Consider the following 16,930-nt stretch of genomic DNA (forward strand, 5'->3'; position numbering starts at 1 on the left):
GATTGTGAATTTGATGACAGTTCAACACAGTTAACACTGTCATCAAAACAAAACAAGAAGTTCTAAAGAGCAAAGAAAAGGGGCAACCTACATCGCCGTACTGAATTGCTCACTGACAATGACTTGAACAAACTCTATGAAACAAAATAACTTGATCCCAAATCCATATGGTGGAACAACACCACCCATTTTGGGATGTGTAGTGTCGAACCACAAACTGACATGTAACATGACGGATGTAGTACATATAACTGACTTGGCTGGTAGAGAATTTATTGAATTCACAGAGAGGCAGTCAAAAACATGACATTAGGATAATCCTTTGGGTTGTGCTTTCTGTTGTGAGATAATGTTCCAAAATGCTGGATTAAAAAATTGGAACATCACAAATCATTCATCAAGAAAATTCCTTGTAAAAAACTGTCAGATGAAAATATTCCATAACTCATATTATTCAGGTATCAGGTCACCGTAACATACAGAGTGTAAATAACTGCAGTCAAATTTCACTCTCACAACACTGAAACATCCTGGACATCCTTAAAGGCAGTGCCAAGCGCCAGGAAAGCAAGCAACAAAGAGTAGCTTTCCTTCAACTGTGAATGTAACCTCCGCAATGTCACAGTCGAGCAAAAAGGTTAAATCCCACAAGGGTGATGAAATCCAAACTATAGTCTGATGATGACTGTATTCAAGTTGAATGGGGATCACATAGCACATGTTCAGAATGATGATGATATCACACCTTAAAATTAACTTGAGAGAGAACCATTTTCAGTTGCAAAGTGGTGGTTTTTGAGAGTTTAATAAAGTTGATCTTATCTTGTTTTACATAATCATTGTTGCCTTAACAAATGTGACTGATACTCTTTAGTGGAGGGTTACACAATGTGTGTGTTGACGAGTGACGTTTCTCATTCATCTATCAACATGATCAATGCACCACTAAAAATCAGGTGAAATATGCATCCACCTGATCCAAAAGTGGTGAGATTTTGGATGTGTAAGAAACAGATTACCGTCTGTTAGATACCTTGTTCATTTGTTCGATACTGTTCGAAACAACTTGTAAGATAAATGGTATCTGATAGACACCCGTTTAGTAATCTCTGTATATGTATGCATCTGTGTCATGGTGTTTAGGCTAACTGTCCACACCTGCCTGTTTCAGCCACTCTGGAAAGAGATGAAAAGGGAAAAGTGACGGTGGTCTACAAAGACACACGGTAGGATTATTTTTATATCATCATCAGTGCTCCTGAAAAAATTATTTGTTGTTGTACGATAACATTTCATGTTTGTTTTCTGTCACACCTGTGGGGTTTGGAAGTTACAAAAAAAAAAAGTGTTGTGCCAGAGACTTCCATACAGGAGATGGACAAACAAAGCCCTGTCCTGCACTGAAAGGTGTGATGTCATTATTATCATTCAATCACAGATGTCACAAGTCTTGAAGAGAAGTGAAGCTTGCCTAAGAAACTGGCTCAAGGAGGCAAAGATTAATATTTCATGTGGGTCCCCTTGAAAAAGAAAGGTGTGGTCAAAGGGAGATAATCCAGACTGAGGTTTTGGTTTGGTTGCAGTAATCTGTAACCAGTTACCTCCCTTGATATAGACCTATTAAGATACTGCTAGCTATGAAGTGCTTTATATATTTGTTAAATACACTGGACAAAAATATTGCATTTATACAATGACTGTAAACAGTCAGGTCTGCATAATTTAATCTAGTTATGTGACATTTTGGTCTTGTGTCTGGTGTTCTTAGCTAGCCCGAATTCAAGTACCTTCACTGCAGTTACCATGGTTACTAAGCTAAGTTGTTAGCAGAGAAAAATATTCCTGATATTTAAACAGCATCAGCATATGACTGCTTGGATTCACACTGTAACTGAAAGTAAATTACCTATGAATAATACTTTCCCCACCACTGTTAATATTTCATTGGATATTGTTGACTATTTCATTAAACAACAGTTTGTAGTTACTGATTATTGAAGGAAATAGTTACATCTTGAGATCCCATTGTGTATATCTGCTTCTCTGAATGACTATGAAGGGTAACTGTGATTGTGTCACCTTGCAGGAAAAGTCCCCTTTTGAGCTATGTTGACAAGTCAAAAAGCAATGTGATACATGTATCAAAGAGTGACAAAGATCGCCAGAACCAAGTGGAAGTCTGTCTAGAACTGATAGACTTCATAAAGACAAACAGGGCCCCAAAAGGTGTTGACTTTGATCAGACAAAGGTATGAGTATTGTTTGTGTCATGACTGCATAGCTTTCTCACCCCTTTATGTCAAATTTCCCCCTTTGTTAATTAATCATATGTTTGATGTTGTACAAAGCCTCTCAGAAATATCAGAACTATAAAAGTTCATGTGGAAATCCATTGAGGACTAGAGTGAGCTTTTTGCAATATTCCAGCAATATCATGGTGGAGGACACCAGAGATGGGCTTCACACATTGTACGCATGAGGGGAATCTAACCTGGGTCTTAGGTATTATGAGCTAATGCTTTAACCACCAGGCTACCCCATCTCCCCCACACTGGACAAGAAGAGCCTGTGATTAATATTAAGAATAATGATTCACTCCATCAATGGAATGACAGCAAGTCTGACCACCACTTCTGATTAAATTTATGTCATATCAAGACATATGTGAGGACAAGATGTGTGCATTTTGTCCCAAGGGTCAATGCATCGCTTACCTGTAGGCCAGTGGCAAGTTCATTTCATGTTAGGCCTTTTGTTCTAAATTTGTATGCATCTCAGTGGCTTAAAACCTTATTTACATGTTTCTTTGTTTGTCACAATGAGTTAGTTTATTAATAAGGACAATGGCCCTTGAAGATCCAGGCTAGAGTTGATCTTCAGTAACCCATGCTTGTCATAAAATGACTAATGGGATCAGGTGGTGAGGCTCATTGATCTGGTTGACATGTGTCATTGTATCCCAGTTGCACAAATTGATGCTCATGCTGTTGATGACTGGATGGTTTGGTCCAGTAATTATTTACAGTCGCTGTCATATAGCTGGTAAATTGCTGAGTGCTGTATAAAACTAAACTCACTCATTCACTCACTAACAAGGGCATAATTCTAGTAAGGGCATCTAAAGTTTGTGCATTTGACACACTCTCTCACTGTGGTGTTGCTGGAATATTGCTGAATGCTATGTAAAAGTAAACACACACGTCAATGATGATGTGTGTCAACATTCACTCTAAGAAATGTGTAGTGATTTCAATGTATTTCAGGTCAAACTTAGCTCTACTGGTAAATATCGTGAAGGTCATGAGTTTACCAAACTGCTGAAAGGGATTCTGGGTAAGGGAGCCACTGCTGGAGACATAGTAGTTGTTAAGGACACCAAGACTGGCACTGAGCATGCTCAGAAAACAGTAAGTCGGAGTAGTCATTTTCATAGAGTGGGGTTTTTGGGGACTAATACATTTATCAGTTGGACAAGGTTCATTGGTATAACATGTGTTAATGTCTTGCTTCTACCTCTGTTTCAACATTGCCATAAATTACTTATCAGAGTACATTTGGTATATTATGTTTGGCATGCAAGTAAAAAAATGGTTGACATTCCATTTCTGTTTTCAGTTTCAACAGATTTTATGACAGCCTCTCTTAATATTGTACAACTATTATTCTTCATATATAGAGATTATTGCAAACAAGGGTGTCATATTACTCATTATAAAAGCAGTGTGAAAGTTTGTATTTTGTTTGACTCACTCACTCAGTAGAACTATTTATTAAATTCTATAATAGTATAACTGCATGTATTATGAGCTTAGGGCCTGATTACAGAATGAACACTGTCTGTCTGTGTGTCTGTCTGTCCAATGAGACATGACCAATATTAGTAATAACATTCTTCAACCTTTTCGTTATGTCCTTTCTGTAGGTGATGATATCCGACTTTCGGAAAGATGAGGTTCGGGCATGGGTGGATCTGCAGGAGTTGAAACTGGAGGGAGAAGCCTTGTGTCCAGCTTTGGTTTGTTTCTACCTGCAAGATAACGAGATCTTCTTCCACATGGAGAAGCTTGATAGAGGTAAGGCAAGAGCTCAACCTTCCGGAGTACATGGCAAAGGCTGTGGCTATATAAGGTTGTGGTCAGGGTTCACTAGTTCAAGGTTTTGGGTTTTCAACCAAACTGTTGGGATTTCTTGGCTTTCTGTTTTCCCCTCATGAGGTATACATGCTGACATGGTTTGGCCACAAATGAAAAATTCCGGAAATGCTATTGTAGCATGTATTATGCACACACCTTTTTACTGGTTTGACAGAATTGTGTAGCAACAAGATCTCGTATAATGTAAAATGCTATCTTTGATGCGAAAACACGTCAGACAACAGAAATTAACCAACTGACGCAGACTCCAATGCCTGTGTTTGCAGGAGGAATATCATTGAAGAAAATATCATCTTAAATCTAGTTTAGTGTTTGAAGATAGTTATCCTGTATGCAAGTATATTGAACAGAAATCAGGTGTCCTTAGTCCCACATGACACTTGTATAGCACTAACAGCCTTGAAGAAACTTGTCAGGAAACTTGTCTAACAATTTATCAGTATTCTGTTTGTAAATAAGAAAGGGAGATAAATCTTTTGTTCATCAGCGCTCAATGTTTTATGAAGATTTAGTCATTTGCTGCCCTTGAGAATCAGTGCAATAATATTAAACAATCCCTGCTGCCATTTTAAACTGATTGTGTTGATGAGGACGCCAGACAATTCTCGCTATCTTCACAATTTGTGCTTGGACAGATGTTTACAGAGTTATCTGTTCCTTCAGCTATAACCCTTCGAGATGTAATTGACAGTCACATGCAGAAGATAAGAGATGAAGAGCCAAGCCTAGTCCGTCCCTTCTCGCTCTACATCTGCCATGGACTTCTGTCTGCTGTGAGTCTCATCCATGACAAGAACTGGACACATGAAGATCTGCACGGTAGGAGGAGTTTATGCACAGTGCGTGTCAGCATACTAATGAAATGTGATTGAGCTCCCCTAATCACACAATGAACTAAGTCCTCTAGGATAGCACACTTCATTCAGGTCCAAATTAACCTTCAGAGTTGCACCCCCTGGTCATGCCAGGATCTGCTGGTGAATGATGTTTGTTTAATTGCAGGTTCTTATTGGTATTGTCAAAGTGATAAATGGCAGTTATAAATGTCAGTGATCTCTCTCGTTTTAATCTGTTCTCCACAAACAAGCTGGCATGTGGTACTTTTTAAAATTCTTACTAAGCCAAGGTTAAACCAAACTCTATGGCACCTACGGAGAGAAATTATGTAAAGTTTACAAGTAATTTGGTATGGTATCACAAGCTGGATTGTTCCTCCTGATGGAGAGGCATCTTTTGAGGCTCATAGAATTTGCAGGATGTTGTATCAACTATTCAAGTGTATTACAGAAGTATATTATCATAAAAAAAAATCTTCACATTTATTATCCCCCGCAACTTCCACTGTGCCATATGCACATTAAAACATTGACATACTGTAATCATAATTAGTAAACATATTCATGAAGAATACTTTGCGATTGCGGGTCATATTGATGACTTTGTCTTCATGTGTCAGTTTGATTTACACTCATACTACATATTGTAGCCACTAATTCTATGCCAAAGCTTATGATGTATAGGCGGTATGATTGAGTAGTCAAGGCTCATTGCTAATAGTTTAAATGTGGATGTGTTGTGACAGCTGGAAACGTGATGGTACAGGAAAAGAACCACAAGTTGTACCTGAAGGTGCTGGACTTTGGGAAGGCTCATCCCTTACGTGGGGAATCTTACAACCTTCGGGGTGAGCAAGATGACATCTACCAGATCATCCGTCTGTTCAGCGCCATCTATGTTGGAGACGAGTTTGAAAGTGCCAAGGACATGAAAGACAGCTATAAGCAAAGTGAACTTGTGAGTATAGTGTCAGGCTACCTATTAGATATGTGAGTATAGTGTCAGGCCACCTATTGGATATGTGAGTATAGTGTCAGGCTACCTATTGGATATGTGAGTATAGTGTCAGGTTACCTGTTGGAAATGTGAGTATAGTGTCAGGCTACCTATTGGATATGTGAGTATAGTGTCAGGCTACCTATTGGATATGTGAGTATAGTGTCAGGCTACCTATTGGATATGTGAGTATAGTGTCAGGCTACCTATTGGATATGTGTAGTATAGTGTCAGGCTACCTATTGGATATGTGTAGTATAGTGTCAGGCTACCTATTGGATATGTGAGTATAGTGTCAGGCTACCTATTGGATATATGTAGTATAGTGTCAGGCTACCTATTGGATATGTGTAGTATAGTGTCAGGCTACCTACTGGATATGTGTAGTATAGTGTCAGGCTACCTACTGGATATGTGTAGTATAGTGTCAGGCTACCTATGGGATATGTGTAGTATAGTGTCAGGCTACCTATTGGATATGTGTAGTATAGTGTCAGGCTACCTATTGGATATGTGAGTATAGTGTCAGGTTACCTGTTGGAAATGTGAGTATAGTGTCAGGCTACCTATTGGATATGTGAGTATAGTGTCAGGCTACCTATTGGATATGTGAGTATAGTGTCAGGCTACCTACTGGATATGTGTAGTATAGTGTCAGGCTACCTACTGGATATGTGTAGTATAGTGTCAGGCTACCTATTGGATATGTGTAGTATAGTGTCAGGCTACCTACTGGATATGTGTAGTATAGTGTCAGGCTACCTATTGGATATGTGTAGTATAGTGTCAGGCTACCTACTGGATATGTGTAGTATAGTGTCAGGCTACCTACTGGATATGTGTAGTATAGTGTCAGGCTACCTACTGGATATGTGTAGTATAGTGTCAGGCTACCTATGGGATATGTGTAGTATAGTGTCAGGCTACCTATTGGATATGTGTAGTATAGTGTCAGGCTACCTATTGGATATGTGTAGGGAAACAGCATTTCTAACCTAATGCATCTTAGCTTGTTATGATGTGAAAAATATCACTTGTTTCCAAATGTTCTATAACAGACAAGGACACATGTTTTCAGTACTCACTCAAACACTGCTGTAGCCATGGTAGCCATGAAGTGAAAGCTTGGCCCCTCCATTTTTCTTCTTCAGGCATCATCATTGTTGTCTGTAGGCAGTGTCCCAAATAGCCACTGGGCTGCTAAACTGTGGCTAGTAAAAATCCAGTCAGGCCAGTAAAATTTTCCAAATCACTTTCCTAACTTTGTAGTGAATTTTCATGGAGTCATTTTGTAGATATATTACTCTCTCTGACTTCTTAAGTTATATAACACTTTTAACCTTGTAGGTTAAGGCCTGAAAAAAGTGTTCTTGATATGAGCAGTTTATTGACGAAATCCATGTCTACATTCAAGTTTTGGACTAGTGAATAATTTTGTAGTCTAGTAGCTCTCAGGCATAGCTAGTCCGACTGGCTAGCAACATTTGGAAACTATTTCACACACTGTCTGTAGGTCTGTAGGAATAATCACCTGAGAAAAAACTGGATGCTGAAACTTCACATGGTTTCCAACACCAATAATGACACCATGATTAATTTCATGAGTCTCCATATCATGATGGAGACAGTTTTTGTATTGTCATCTTTTGCATATATTTTATCTTTTGCAGATCGAGACATTATCTGCAGATGATAAAAAAGAGATGTTTCAGCTTATTGATGCATTATTGTGTGTTGCTGAAAGTAAGCAGAAGCAGAAGATGGGTGATGCTTTAAAAGAACTAGAAACAAAGATGGAGAGCACAGGTAAGATGGGATTTACAACACTACTCTTGAAACTTATGTAAGGACACCTGACAGGTGTTACAAGTTAGCCCTTTGGTGTTAATGCTGTTGTCAGTCAGGTATCCAGATCACAATCACTGTTCTAAAGCATGAGTAGACAGATTATGTGTTTCTCTGGGTATATAAAAATTGCGAATATGAATGTTTACGAGGAGTGTGACCACTCACACTCAGTCAAATTGAGTAGTCAAATTGAAGAAAACAGCCTCCTCTCTCCATACACAGAGGAAATGCATGGTTGACATCAGATGTTTTTGGTTTTGTGACTATTCCATCTCCAAGTTTCCAAAGCTGATCTTTTGTCTGACAACTGGTCACAACAGACACCATTCAAAAATAGGGGATATTAGATGTACAAGACTGATAAAGTGCAAATGATGAAGCCAAAGGGGAAACTGATGATAAAAAGAATATAAGGGAAAATGTGACAATTTATTCCATTCCTTTGGAAATGTTTCACCTGTATGATTTATACATTACTTTTTCTCATATATGTTTTGGCATTGGCTGATGTTATGCCCTCAAAAGGGAATAACCCCTATTTTGTATTTTCATAGCCATTACTTTGGTGAAAGTGTGAAATGTTGATGAATACAACTTTTTATTACAAGTGTGGCAGATATCATCTAATGGTGAAACTTTTGATTGTGTACAACATCCTGCTTCATACCTTCAGATATACATGACATGTTGAAGAAAGTGGCAGCTATTCTGTTCCGTGAATCTGATTACAAGTCCTTACATGAGGAAGACTTGGGAGTTAAGGTAATAATAGAATCATTGTGAAGCTTGTTTCTCCTTTGGGTCTTTTGTAGAATGGCTGGTTAATCTTCTGAATTTCACATGCTTGTTTATGGCAACATGGGAGTTAAGGTAATATCAACCATCTTGAAGCTTGTTTCTCCTTTCGGACTTTTGTAAAATGGCTGGTTGATCGTCTGATATTTCATATGCTTGTTTATGGCATTGTGATTGAAGTATATGCTGTAGTCAGTCCTTACATGTCTTTAGAAATGGCTCTGTACTAGAATTTCATTGAACATCATTTTTGTCAGATGTGTTACATTGTTGATACTCATAGATTGCATATCAGTTCTGTTCCCTCAACAGCCATGAATACATACAGATATATGCCTGTGTGTCTCTGATGTGTGTCTGTTCTCAGTCTACTGATGAGTTCAAAATTTCAAATGAGGCTAAATCCATGCACAAACTCTAGATTAAGTGTAGAAAATACATGCTGAAGATTAATCCAGGCATGAACATTGTACAAACACTAGACTATGTGTAGAGAATACTTCCTAACACTAATCCATGCATGAACATTGTACAAGCCATAGATTATATATAGAGAATACATCCTTAAGACTCAGTGTATACTTTCAGTCTGACGAGGGAGAGGACGTGTGTGATTCGGTTACTGATCTGAGCGAGCGAGCTGCAAGCATCCCCGATGACTTCATCAGTAACCTGCGTCTTGGTATCCAAGTCCGAAACATAATGTAGATATCTGCAGCTTATGACATCACCTGCAGATTCCTGCCATTCAATCAGTTAGTGGTGAAAAACAGACAATCCGTGGAATTTATTACTACTTTGTACTGATTGTAATTTTTGTCTTCTGAAAGTCTCAAAGGAGTAGTTAAATGTGTGACAATGTAGAGACATCACTGCAACATGAATGAGAAGATCTTGCCACTGAGGTTCTGTAACTCCAGCTCTAGTCAATACCTGATTGTCCATGTTACAGCATGTTCAGGTCCTGTAACAGTCTCATGTTCATGTTACAAGGGGCATAAGCCCATTATACAGCATTCAGGTCCTGTAACAGTCTCATGTCCATGTTACAAGGGGCATAAGCCCATTATACAGCATTCAGGTCCTGTAACAGTCTCATGTCCATGTTACAAGGGGCATAAGCCCATTATACAACATTCTGGTCCTGTAACAGTCTCATGTCCATGTTACGAGGGGCATAAGCCCATTATACAACATTCTGGTCCTGTTTCACAAGTTGCAACGCCGTGTGAAAGCGATCATATAAAGATCCTTGAGCTACAATGTCCACGAAACAACAGGCAATTAAGAGTTGTATGTTTTAGCTACAATCTTTAGCTACAAAGATTTCAGTTTTCATCAAGGGCTAGCGATAACATGATTCAAGTTCTTTTATTTTGATCTTCTTGCATCAGATGAACTCCACCATTTTGTCCAAAGTGTCCTTTTAATCATGCATAATGTTCATCATGCAGGGTGTATTTTACAAGCATTTACATTGATCATATTTAATGGTGCTAATTTAGGAGTTTTCTGTGATGACCTTTACACCAAAGTGCATCTGAACATATCTACAGATTACAACAACACGAGGTCATATGCTGTTGAAAGTTTGAATGTATTTGTCTATGTTTGGAGTCAGCCAAAGAAAGAAGACATACTTAAAGCGTTTTGTGATTTTACTTGCTCTTCTTTTAGATTCAGTAAACTATGTCCACAATGAACATGCATTTATTGCTTACCGATATCACTGTTTGATAATTTTACAATGTTGTTACACACTGTGTAGTAACATTGCATCATGTCGCTCATATGACATCAAAGTGGTTTACAGTTTATGACGTCACAATGCTTCACTGACAGTAGTGTTAGACATTGCTTGACAGAGTCATCACGCTCATTGAATTCTAAGGGGAAAAAAAGTACTGTTCTTGATAATATTTTGCTAATGTTGGATGCGTGATAAATAGAATACAAAACTATGCCCCATTAAACACCATATTTATGAAACTTGTGAATGGAATGGTATTGGTATCTAACTTGCTTTTGTTTTTTAGATACCAAACCATTCGCTCGTTTCATAAATATGGTATTGCACGGGACAACATTTAGTATTCTTTGTGTAATGAACTGACAGATATACAGAATTGTGCTTTTGGTCCCGGCCAATTGGGGTATATTTTACTTGAACAGTGAACTATAGTTATCACCCACTGAAATAAATGTTTCCTTTGGGCTTGTTATGACAGTAGTTTATCGTAAGAGAACTCACTGGATAAAGATTGATAGTGTAGTTTGAAGCTTGTAGGAATGCTTATGTGCAATAACCGATAAATTATCATATCTGGACCAGGTCAATCCATGTTATACTATGCAAAGAACTGTTCTGTTGGGGTGTGATAACACACTATCATCCTAGTCACAGTGCCTGGCCTCCTGATTCCTGAAGTTGCCTCTCAAACTATAGGTTTAGATTACTGTGACAGGGAAATTTTCTGTTTTGCCAGTGATACAAGGTTGATTTTCTCAGTAATTCAGCCAGTCTCAAGAATTCATAAAAAAGTGTTTCTGTAAGAATTGTTAGAAAAAGGACATTATCCATTTAGTTAATCTTACTTTTTGGTCAAAGGTATGTCATTATAAAATTCAACAATGACTTCTGTGAATGAAATATGATTTGATTCATTATTTTCTGGTATCTTTGGGTGATTTTCAAATTTGAAACGTTTGAAAGGGTAAGACTGGTCTTAGATTGGTGTGGTATGTTGTACTTGGTTGACTGTGACAGTATTTGTGACAAACATTTGTGACCTGGGTCTCATATTGTGTAGTGTGCCTGGGCAAAGCACTTCATTGACATTGCTGTCAGTTCCCCCAGCTGTTTACAGTGGGTGCCTGAGAAGCGGATGTACAGACCTAGACAGTCCTTAGTGCTTAGTAGCAGCTTTGAAAGTGCAATTCCATCAGGGTAATAATGTAATGCCAAAGAGCAGCATCAAGTTGGATTCTAGGCAGAAAAATTAGCATCAGTTTTTTCAATATATAACAATATTATGATTACACTAGCCTTGTTAGGAGCACTGCTTATTTGCATTTACGCAATAACATGGCTAGCCTCGCATGGCAATAATTGTTTACCTGTATACCACAATATGTTTTTATGATGATGAATGTCACAAGAGTTTGTTTTGTTTTGGTGTGTTGGGTGAAAACTGTATTGCAGTAATATTATTATTTCAATCATTTGCCATAGAGTCTATACAGAAGTTCATTCAGAATTTGACAAATCACGAGTGATTTTTCCCTATGGGTGGCATGGACTGACAGTGCTTTCTTTGATGTGGTAATTTAGTATCAAGAAAACAAACTGCACGTGTCAGTCCCTGCTGAACACTATTGCTCCTAATACATAGAGAATCTCACCCAAGTGTCATCTGATATGAAATATATCAACATGAGTTGAGGAAGTTACAGGATATTTTTACCTTTAACAATGAGTGTTGATATAACTGATGTCAGTAGGCACGCGGGTGAGATTCTATTTATTAGCCATATCATTCTTCATTAGTATTCAGTGAAAAATGTACATCTCAGAACACAGCACTGCCATTAGATTTGTAGTGTAGTGATGTCATAGCATTGTGATGTCATCAAGTTCGTGACATCGTAGCATCAGGGCATTGTGCAAAATCTGCTGTCCTAAAGATATCTCTTAGGAGATATCGTATGAACTCACACAAGTGATATCTCTTGTGGAACACACTTTTGGATGATAAATGGCTATGCAATGGTTTTCACAATGGTTTTCTGATTCTGACATTGCCTAATCTGTACACTGCAATGTCAACTTTTAGTATTCTTGAGGTGAAGTTTGGTTGTTAGGTAGCTCGGTTCATGTGGAAGACAGTAACAGACATGTAAATCTTGCAAATGCATTTGTTTTCTATGTTGATTATACTATACCCATTTGTATTTAAGCAAATTAACAGCTTAAAGTCAGTATTTATGAATATACAATATTACAATGTCTGTTGATTTGTGATGTTCAGATCTATGGGGTGGAAGGTTTGCTTCCAGTTCAGTGCTGAAAAATAAAAGATATTTTTTAAAGAAATTGTTTAAGCATGCAGTTTCAGAAGCATTGTGTCTTCATACTTTTTAGGTTTACAGTTATGTTTTATATTTTCTGTTTGTTATGACAGTTCAGACACAACCAATCAGTTTATTATTTTATGAACTTATCAGATACTTTTTTCTAAATGTACCTGAGAATTGAGTTCATATTTTACCACAAAACCTGAATCACCTATTTGTGAGAAGAGTCTGCACATGTTGTTTGATTTGGTCCCAGCAATATTAGTGACAGGTCCACTGGAAGTAAGCAGAACCTGGTCAGTTGCTCTGAGAAGTCCTTTGTGTACAGATGAATAATTTTCATGGAGATATGTTTTGTAATTTGTAGAATCTTTTCATCCAAGGTGGAGATTCATCAAATGATATGAATATGACATTAGTTGTTGGACAGATACTTTGGGAGTGTCCTGTGTTTTTTTTTTATTTCTGTAGCCTTGGTAACCAGTAGAAAAATGCTTGCATCTAAAAGAAACTTGAAAATGAGGTGGAACCATTTACGTGTATTTACATGTGTGCATTTTTGTACATCAATTGATTTTAGGTCTGAAGATATTTCTTGTTGGTTTTATATTGTATCTCCTCAATTCCATGACATGTCAACATTATGTTCTTTGGATTTTTCTTTTTTGTCTCATTCATAGTATTTATTTCCACTTGACTGAATTTACTTTGGAGTTTAGACGTGGCTTGGCCTAACAGATATCAGGTCATTCTTGTTGATTACAAAAGCAACTCATCTTGTCTATCTTCGTTGTTTCTTAGAAGAGTTAAACCAATCTGCAAAACAGTGCTAATGATTTCATAACATTTGTTATGGTTCTATTTTGTGACTGTCTGTAGTCAGAAACGGTGCAGACATCATCAAGTAATGATGTATCTTATTGTTGCTAACATGATGGCCACTTTGGCAGCCATGTTGAAAATGTTGAACATAACAAGTCATCGTTCCATTTAAAATTATTAGGTTATTACAAATAAAGATGAATAACCAGTGTCATTTGGAAAGTAGACAAGTGTAACATATGTTATATCTGTGATTTCACTTTTTCAGTAAGGTACAGATTCAAGTACAGAAGCCACAGCGGCTGGGTGGGTTAGATCGTTGGCTTTGTACATTTGGATGAGGTGCTTGCCTTTGTGAGAGTGCTTTTGAATCTCATATTTAAGTCAAACGCAAAAAGTATTAGAATCTGTATTTAACCACAAAAGTTAACTCCCAAAAGTAACATATGTTATATACACAAAAATGTTGTAGTAATTTTCATCTTTTGGCCCTATTATGACATTGAACCTTCCCAAACCCTTATTACACTGTACTGATTTACCTTAAGATTGTAAAGAAGACATTTAGTTCAAGTTGTCATTTTCATAGACTACCAAAATCTAGTCCTGGACTGGAGTGAGCATGTGACAAAACCTTTAGTCATATGCAGCAGTACTGGTTTATGTAGTTGCTCATATCGTATTCACTTAGGAGTTATAAGTATTGATGTGTCTAGTCCAGATTTTCATTTAAAGTGCTATGGTGCGTCAGAATATGCTGAAAGGTGTAAGGCGTGAGTTTGTTTTTTGTATTATTTTCATTTGTTTTTGAAATCTGTGTTTATTTATTCCTCACCAGAAATGAATAGCACCTTTCCAGATATTTAGTACACTATTTAAGAATGCCTGATGCAGTTGATTGTATCCATTTGACAGTTTTAGATGTTATGTGCACAACTGGATGTGACTGACTACTTCAAGCTGTAATACCTTGGCATTTCAAGCTTGTCCACTGCTGGTTCCACTGGTGCATAACAGTCTAGAAATAAGTCTATGTTTACCTGTTGCAATAATAGAGCTAACAGGCAGCATGTTTACAGAAAATGAGCTGAGATGCAGGGATCTTTTGTGATAATACTGCTAACATTGGCATCTTTTATGACAACACAACTGAGATCCACCAACTCTTTCTGATAAACTAAAATGCAGAATACTTTATAATAGGATTCTCTATTATGATACAGTTAAAATGCAAAAATAGTTTACAATAATACATCAACAAAGCAGGAATCCTCATGATAATAAAGTTATGAGACAGGATGTTACATTTTTTCACAACGATGAAACCAGGAGCGTATTTGTCCTTCAAATGTAGACACACTAATCATCATTGTGGTTCCCTTTATTGAATTATGGGAAGTATCATTGTGTTTTGTGTTTGGGGCACGAAGAACATCTGTTGTTTTCTCAATTATTGAAATGAAAAATGAAGAAACGTGTCCTAACTTATTCAAGACAACTTTGCCTTAGACTCAACCCACCCTCCAAATATTTGTAATGTCTGTGCGATGCAACCTGCATCATTATAGCAAGCCATAGAAAACTGCTATCCCCAAATATAAAAATACAATCTGAAGAGTGAAAATTGACTGTTTTGCTTATGCAGTTATCAAGAAAACCTTTGTGAGCCAACTGACGTTTGGTATGTTTCCCCTCATCTTCCTGAAAAAAGTGTGATTTGTGTAACCCTTCAAACTGAAACCATGTTGTCCAGGATTGTCACTTTTAGTAATGAGTTGGATTAATCTCTAGAAGTTTCAACTGTTTAGTGGGGAATGTAGTTACTGGGCTGGTCCCTTTCCATATGTTGTATATAATATATTCATGCACTTCTTATCCAGACCATTTGTAATAAAACAATTTCAAGAAGTTTGCTTCATGTCTTATGCATGAAAATGGTATCTGTTGCTAAAAATATAGTTTTCTGCAAACTAATCAGTGGAAACACTGATAGAAGGCTGTGCAGTTTACTGTGGAGAGTTATTTCCCTTAATCGTGCCAGAATCAACCATTCTTCCATTCATGTGTCACAATTTGTCAGGGAAGGTAGACACATGGCCAAGGTTTTGAGGTGACATGATCCACTTTATTGAGTTGATCCATGGGATGCCAGAAGTCAATGATTGTGAATTCAAATCCTGGTTTGCCCAGTTGATTGTTTCCCCTCTATCCATGTGGATTCCACCAAAGCGATATTCTTTTAAGACATGCTGCATACATGAAAACTAGTTTTCTCAATATCTTAAAAATCTTGTTCATCTCCCATGTCCTAAGCTGACTGCTCTGCTCATCAACCTCCCTACTGCTTAAACAGCTTACACCACTTGCCCTAGAAGCCATAGAATCTGCTGGTGGTTTCAAATCTGCCCTCAAAACTCATCTTTTCAAACTCTCTTTTCCATAGACTTTGTCCACAGTCATTTCTTTTCATAGCACGATTGAGCAATATTGTTTGGAAACAGACACTCTACAAATCAATTGTTATTATTATCATGCATCATTTCATTCTTTATTCCCACCCCTATGTCTAGACTCAAATATTTACATTCTCCCACCATAGAACTGGAATACCGAGGTGTGTGGTAACAATAAATTCACTCGCTCACCTAGAAATATACTCACCTAACTAGAATACTGTTAAAAATGCCTTAAACCACTCTCACTCACTCACTCACTCACTCACTCACTCACTCACTCACTCACTCACAATTTGTCAGCATCATATGTGCCCTGCAGGGCCCACTTTGACAAAGCAATCTTAGCGCTGCAACTCTCTTAAGTCTGTGTTGGAGAATGGGAGTTACAACCATTGTAGCGCTAAGATGCTAATATTGCTGTGTGCAAGTGGACCCTGGTGGATGTCAGTCAGTTAATTTGCCATGTTTTATTAGCTGAACAGCTGTAAAGTAACTTATCATAACATTATCAATCTCACTCACTAATCTAGTATTGATTGGAATATGTATCTGTATTTGTGTGCTGGTAGGTAAGTGGATACCCAATTATTCAATGTACATATTGTTTTCCCGGAAAGTAGGTCATCATGATTCACACATCATTATCTGTGCATATTTCACACCATTTTTGTGGGAAGAACTACAATGTGTCAGCCACTATGATAATAACACATGCATCACCGTGGAAACTAACTAGGACCATCTACTGCTTAGCAAGTCAGAGCACCTCTTGAACTGAGAGCACACTAGGCAATTCTCTATGGGCAAATACATACCAGAGTGTGTGGGAATAACATTGTGTTTCATTGGGGCTGTAGCAGGTTTGATGTTCATCCATCTGTATTGTTTCTCATATCCAACTTTAACAAAAAAAATACATACAAATGAAAAAAGTGTTTTTCAATAATT

The 16,930-nt window shown here is 37.5% G+C and overlaps 1 protein-coding gene across 1 annotated transcript in view; it reads left to right on the forward strand.

Moving 5' to 3' along the window:
- The window catches only part of LOC137277856 (uncharacterized), a 28,130-nt gene extending 12,696 nt beyond the window's left edge, over window positions 1-15,434 (forward strand). Inside the window, exons 4-12 of the mRNA XM_067809820.1 lie at window positions 1,172-1,226; window positions 2,087-2,249; window positions 3,264-3,407; window positions 3,923-4,073; window positions 4,818-4,973; window positions 5,737-5,948; window positions 7,658-7,793; window positions 8,509-8,597; window positions 9,219-15,434. Of these exons, the coding sequence (XP_067665921.1) occupies window positions 1,172-1,226; window positions 2,087-2,249; window positions 3,264-3,407; window positions 3,923-4,073; window positions 4,818-4,973; window positions 5,737-5,948; window positions 7,658-7,793; window positions 8,509-8,597; window positions 9,219-9,338 (1,226 nt within the window). The 3' untranslated portion in view covers window positions 9,339-15,434. The remainder of the gene's footprint in view (window positions 1-1,171; window positions 1,227-2,086; window positions 2,250-3,263; window positions 3,408-3,922; window positions 4,074-4,817; window positions 4,974-5,736; window positions 5,949-7,657; window positions 7,794-8,508; window positions 8,598-9,218) is intronic.
- Window positions 15,435-16,930: the final 1,496 nt, after the last annotated feature.

The sequence above is a fragment of the Haliotis asinina genome, chromosome 3, assembly GCF_037392515.1.
Source record: "Haliotis asinina isolate JCU_RB_2024 chromosome 3, JCU_Hal_asi_v2, whole genome shotgun sequence".
Lineage (NCBI taxonomy): Eukaryota > Metazoa > Mollusca > Gastropoda > Lepetellida > Haliotidae > Haliotis > Haliotis asinina.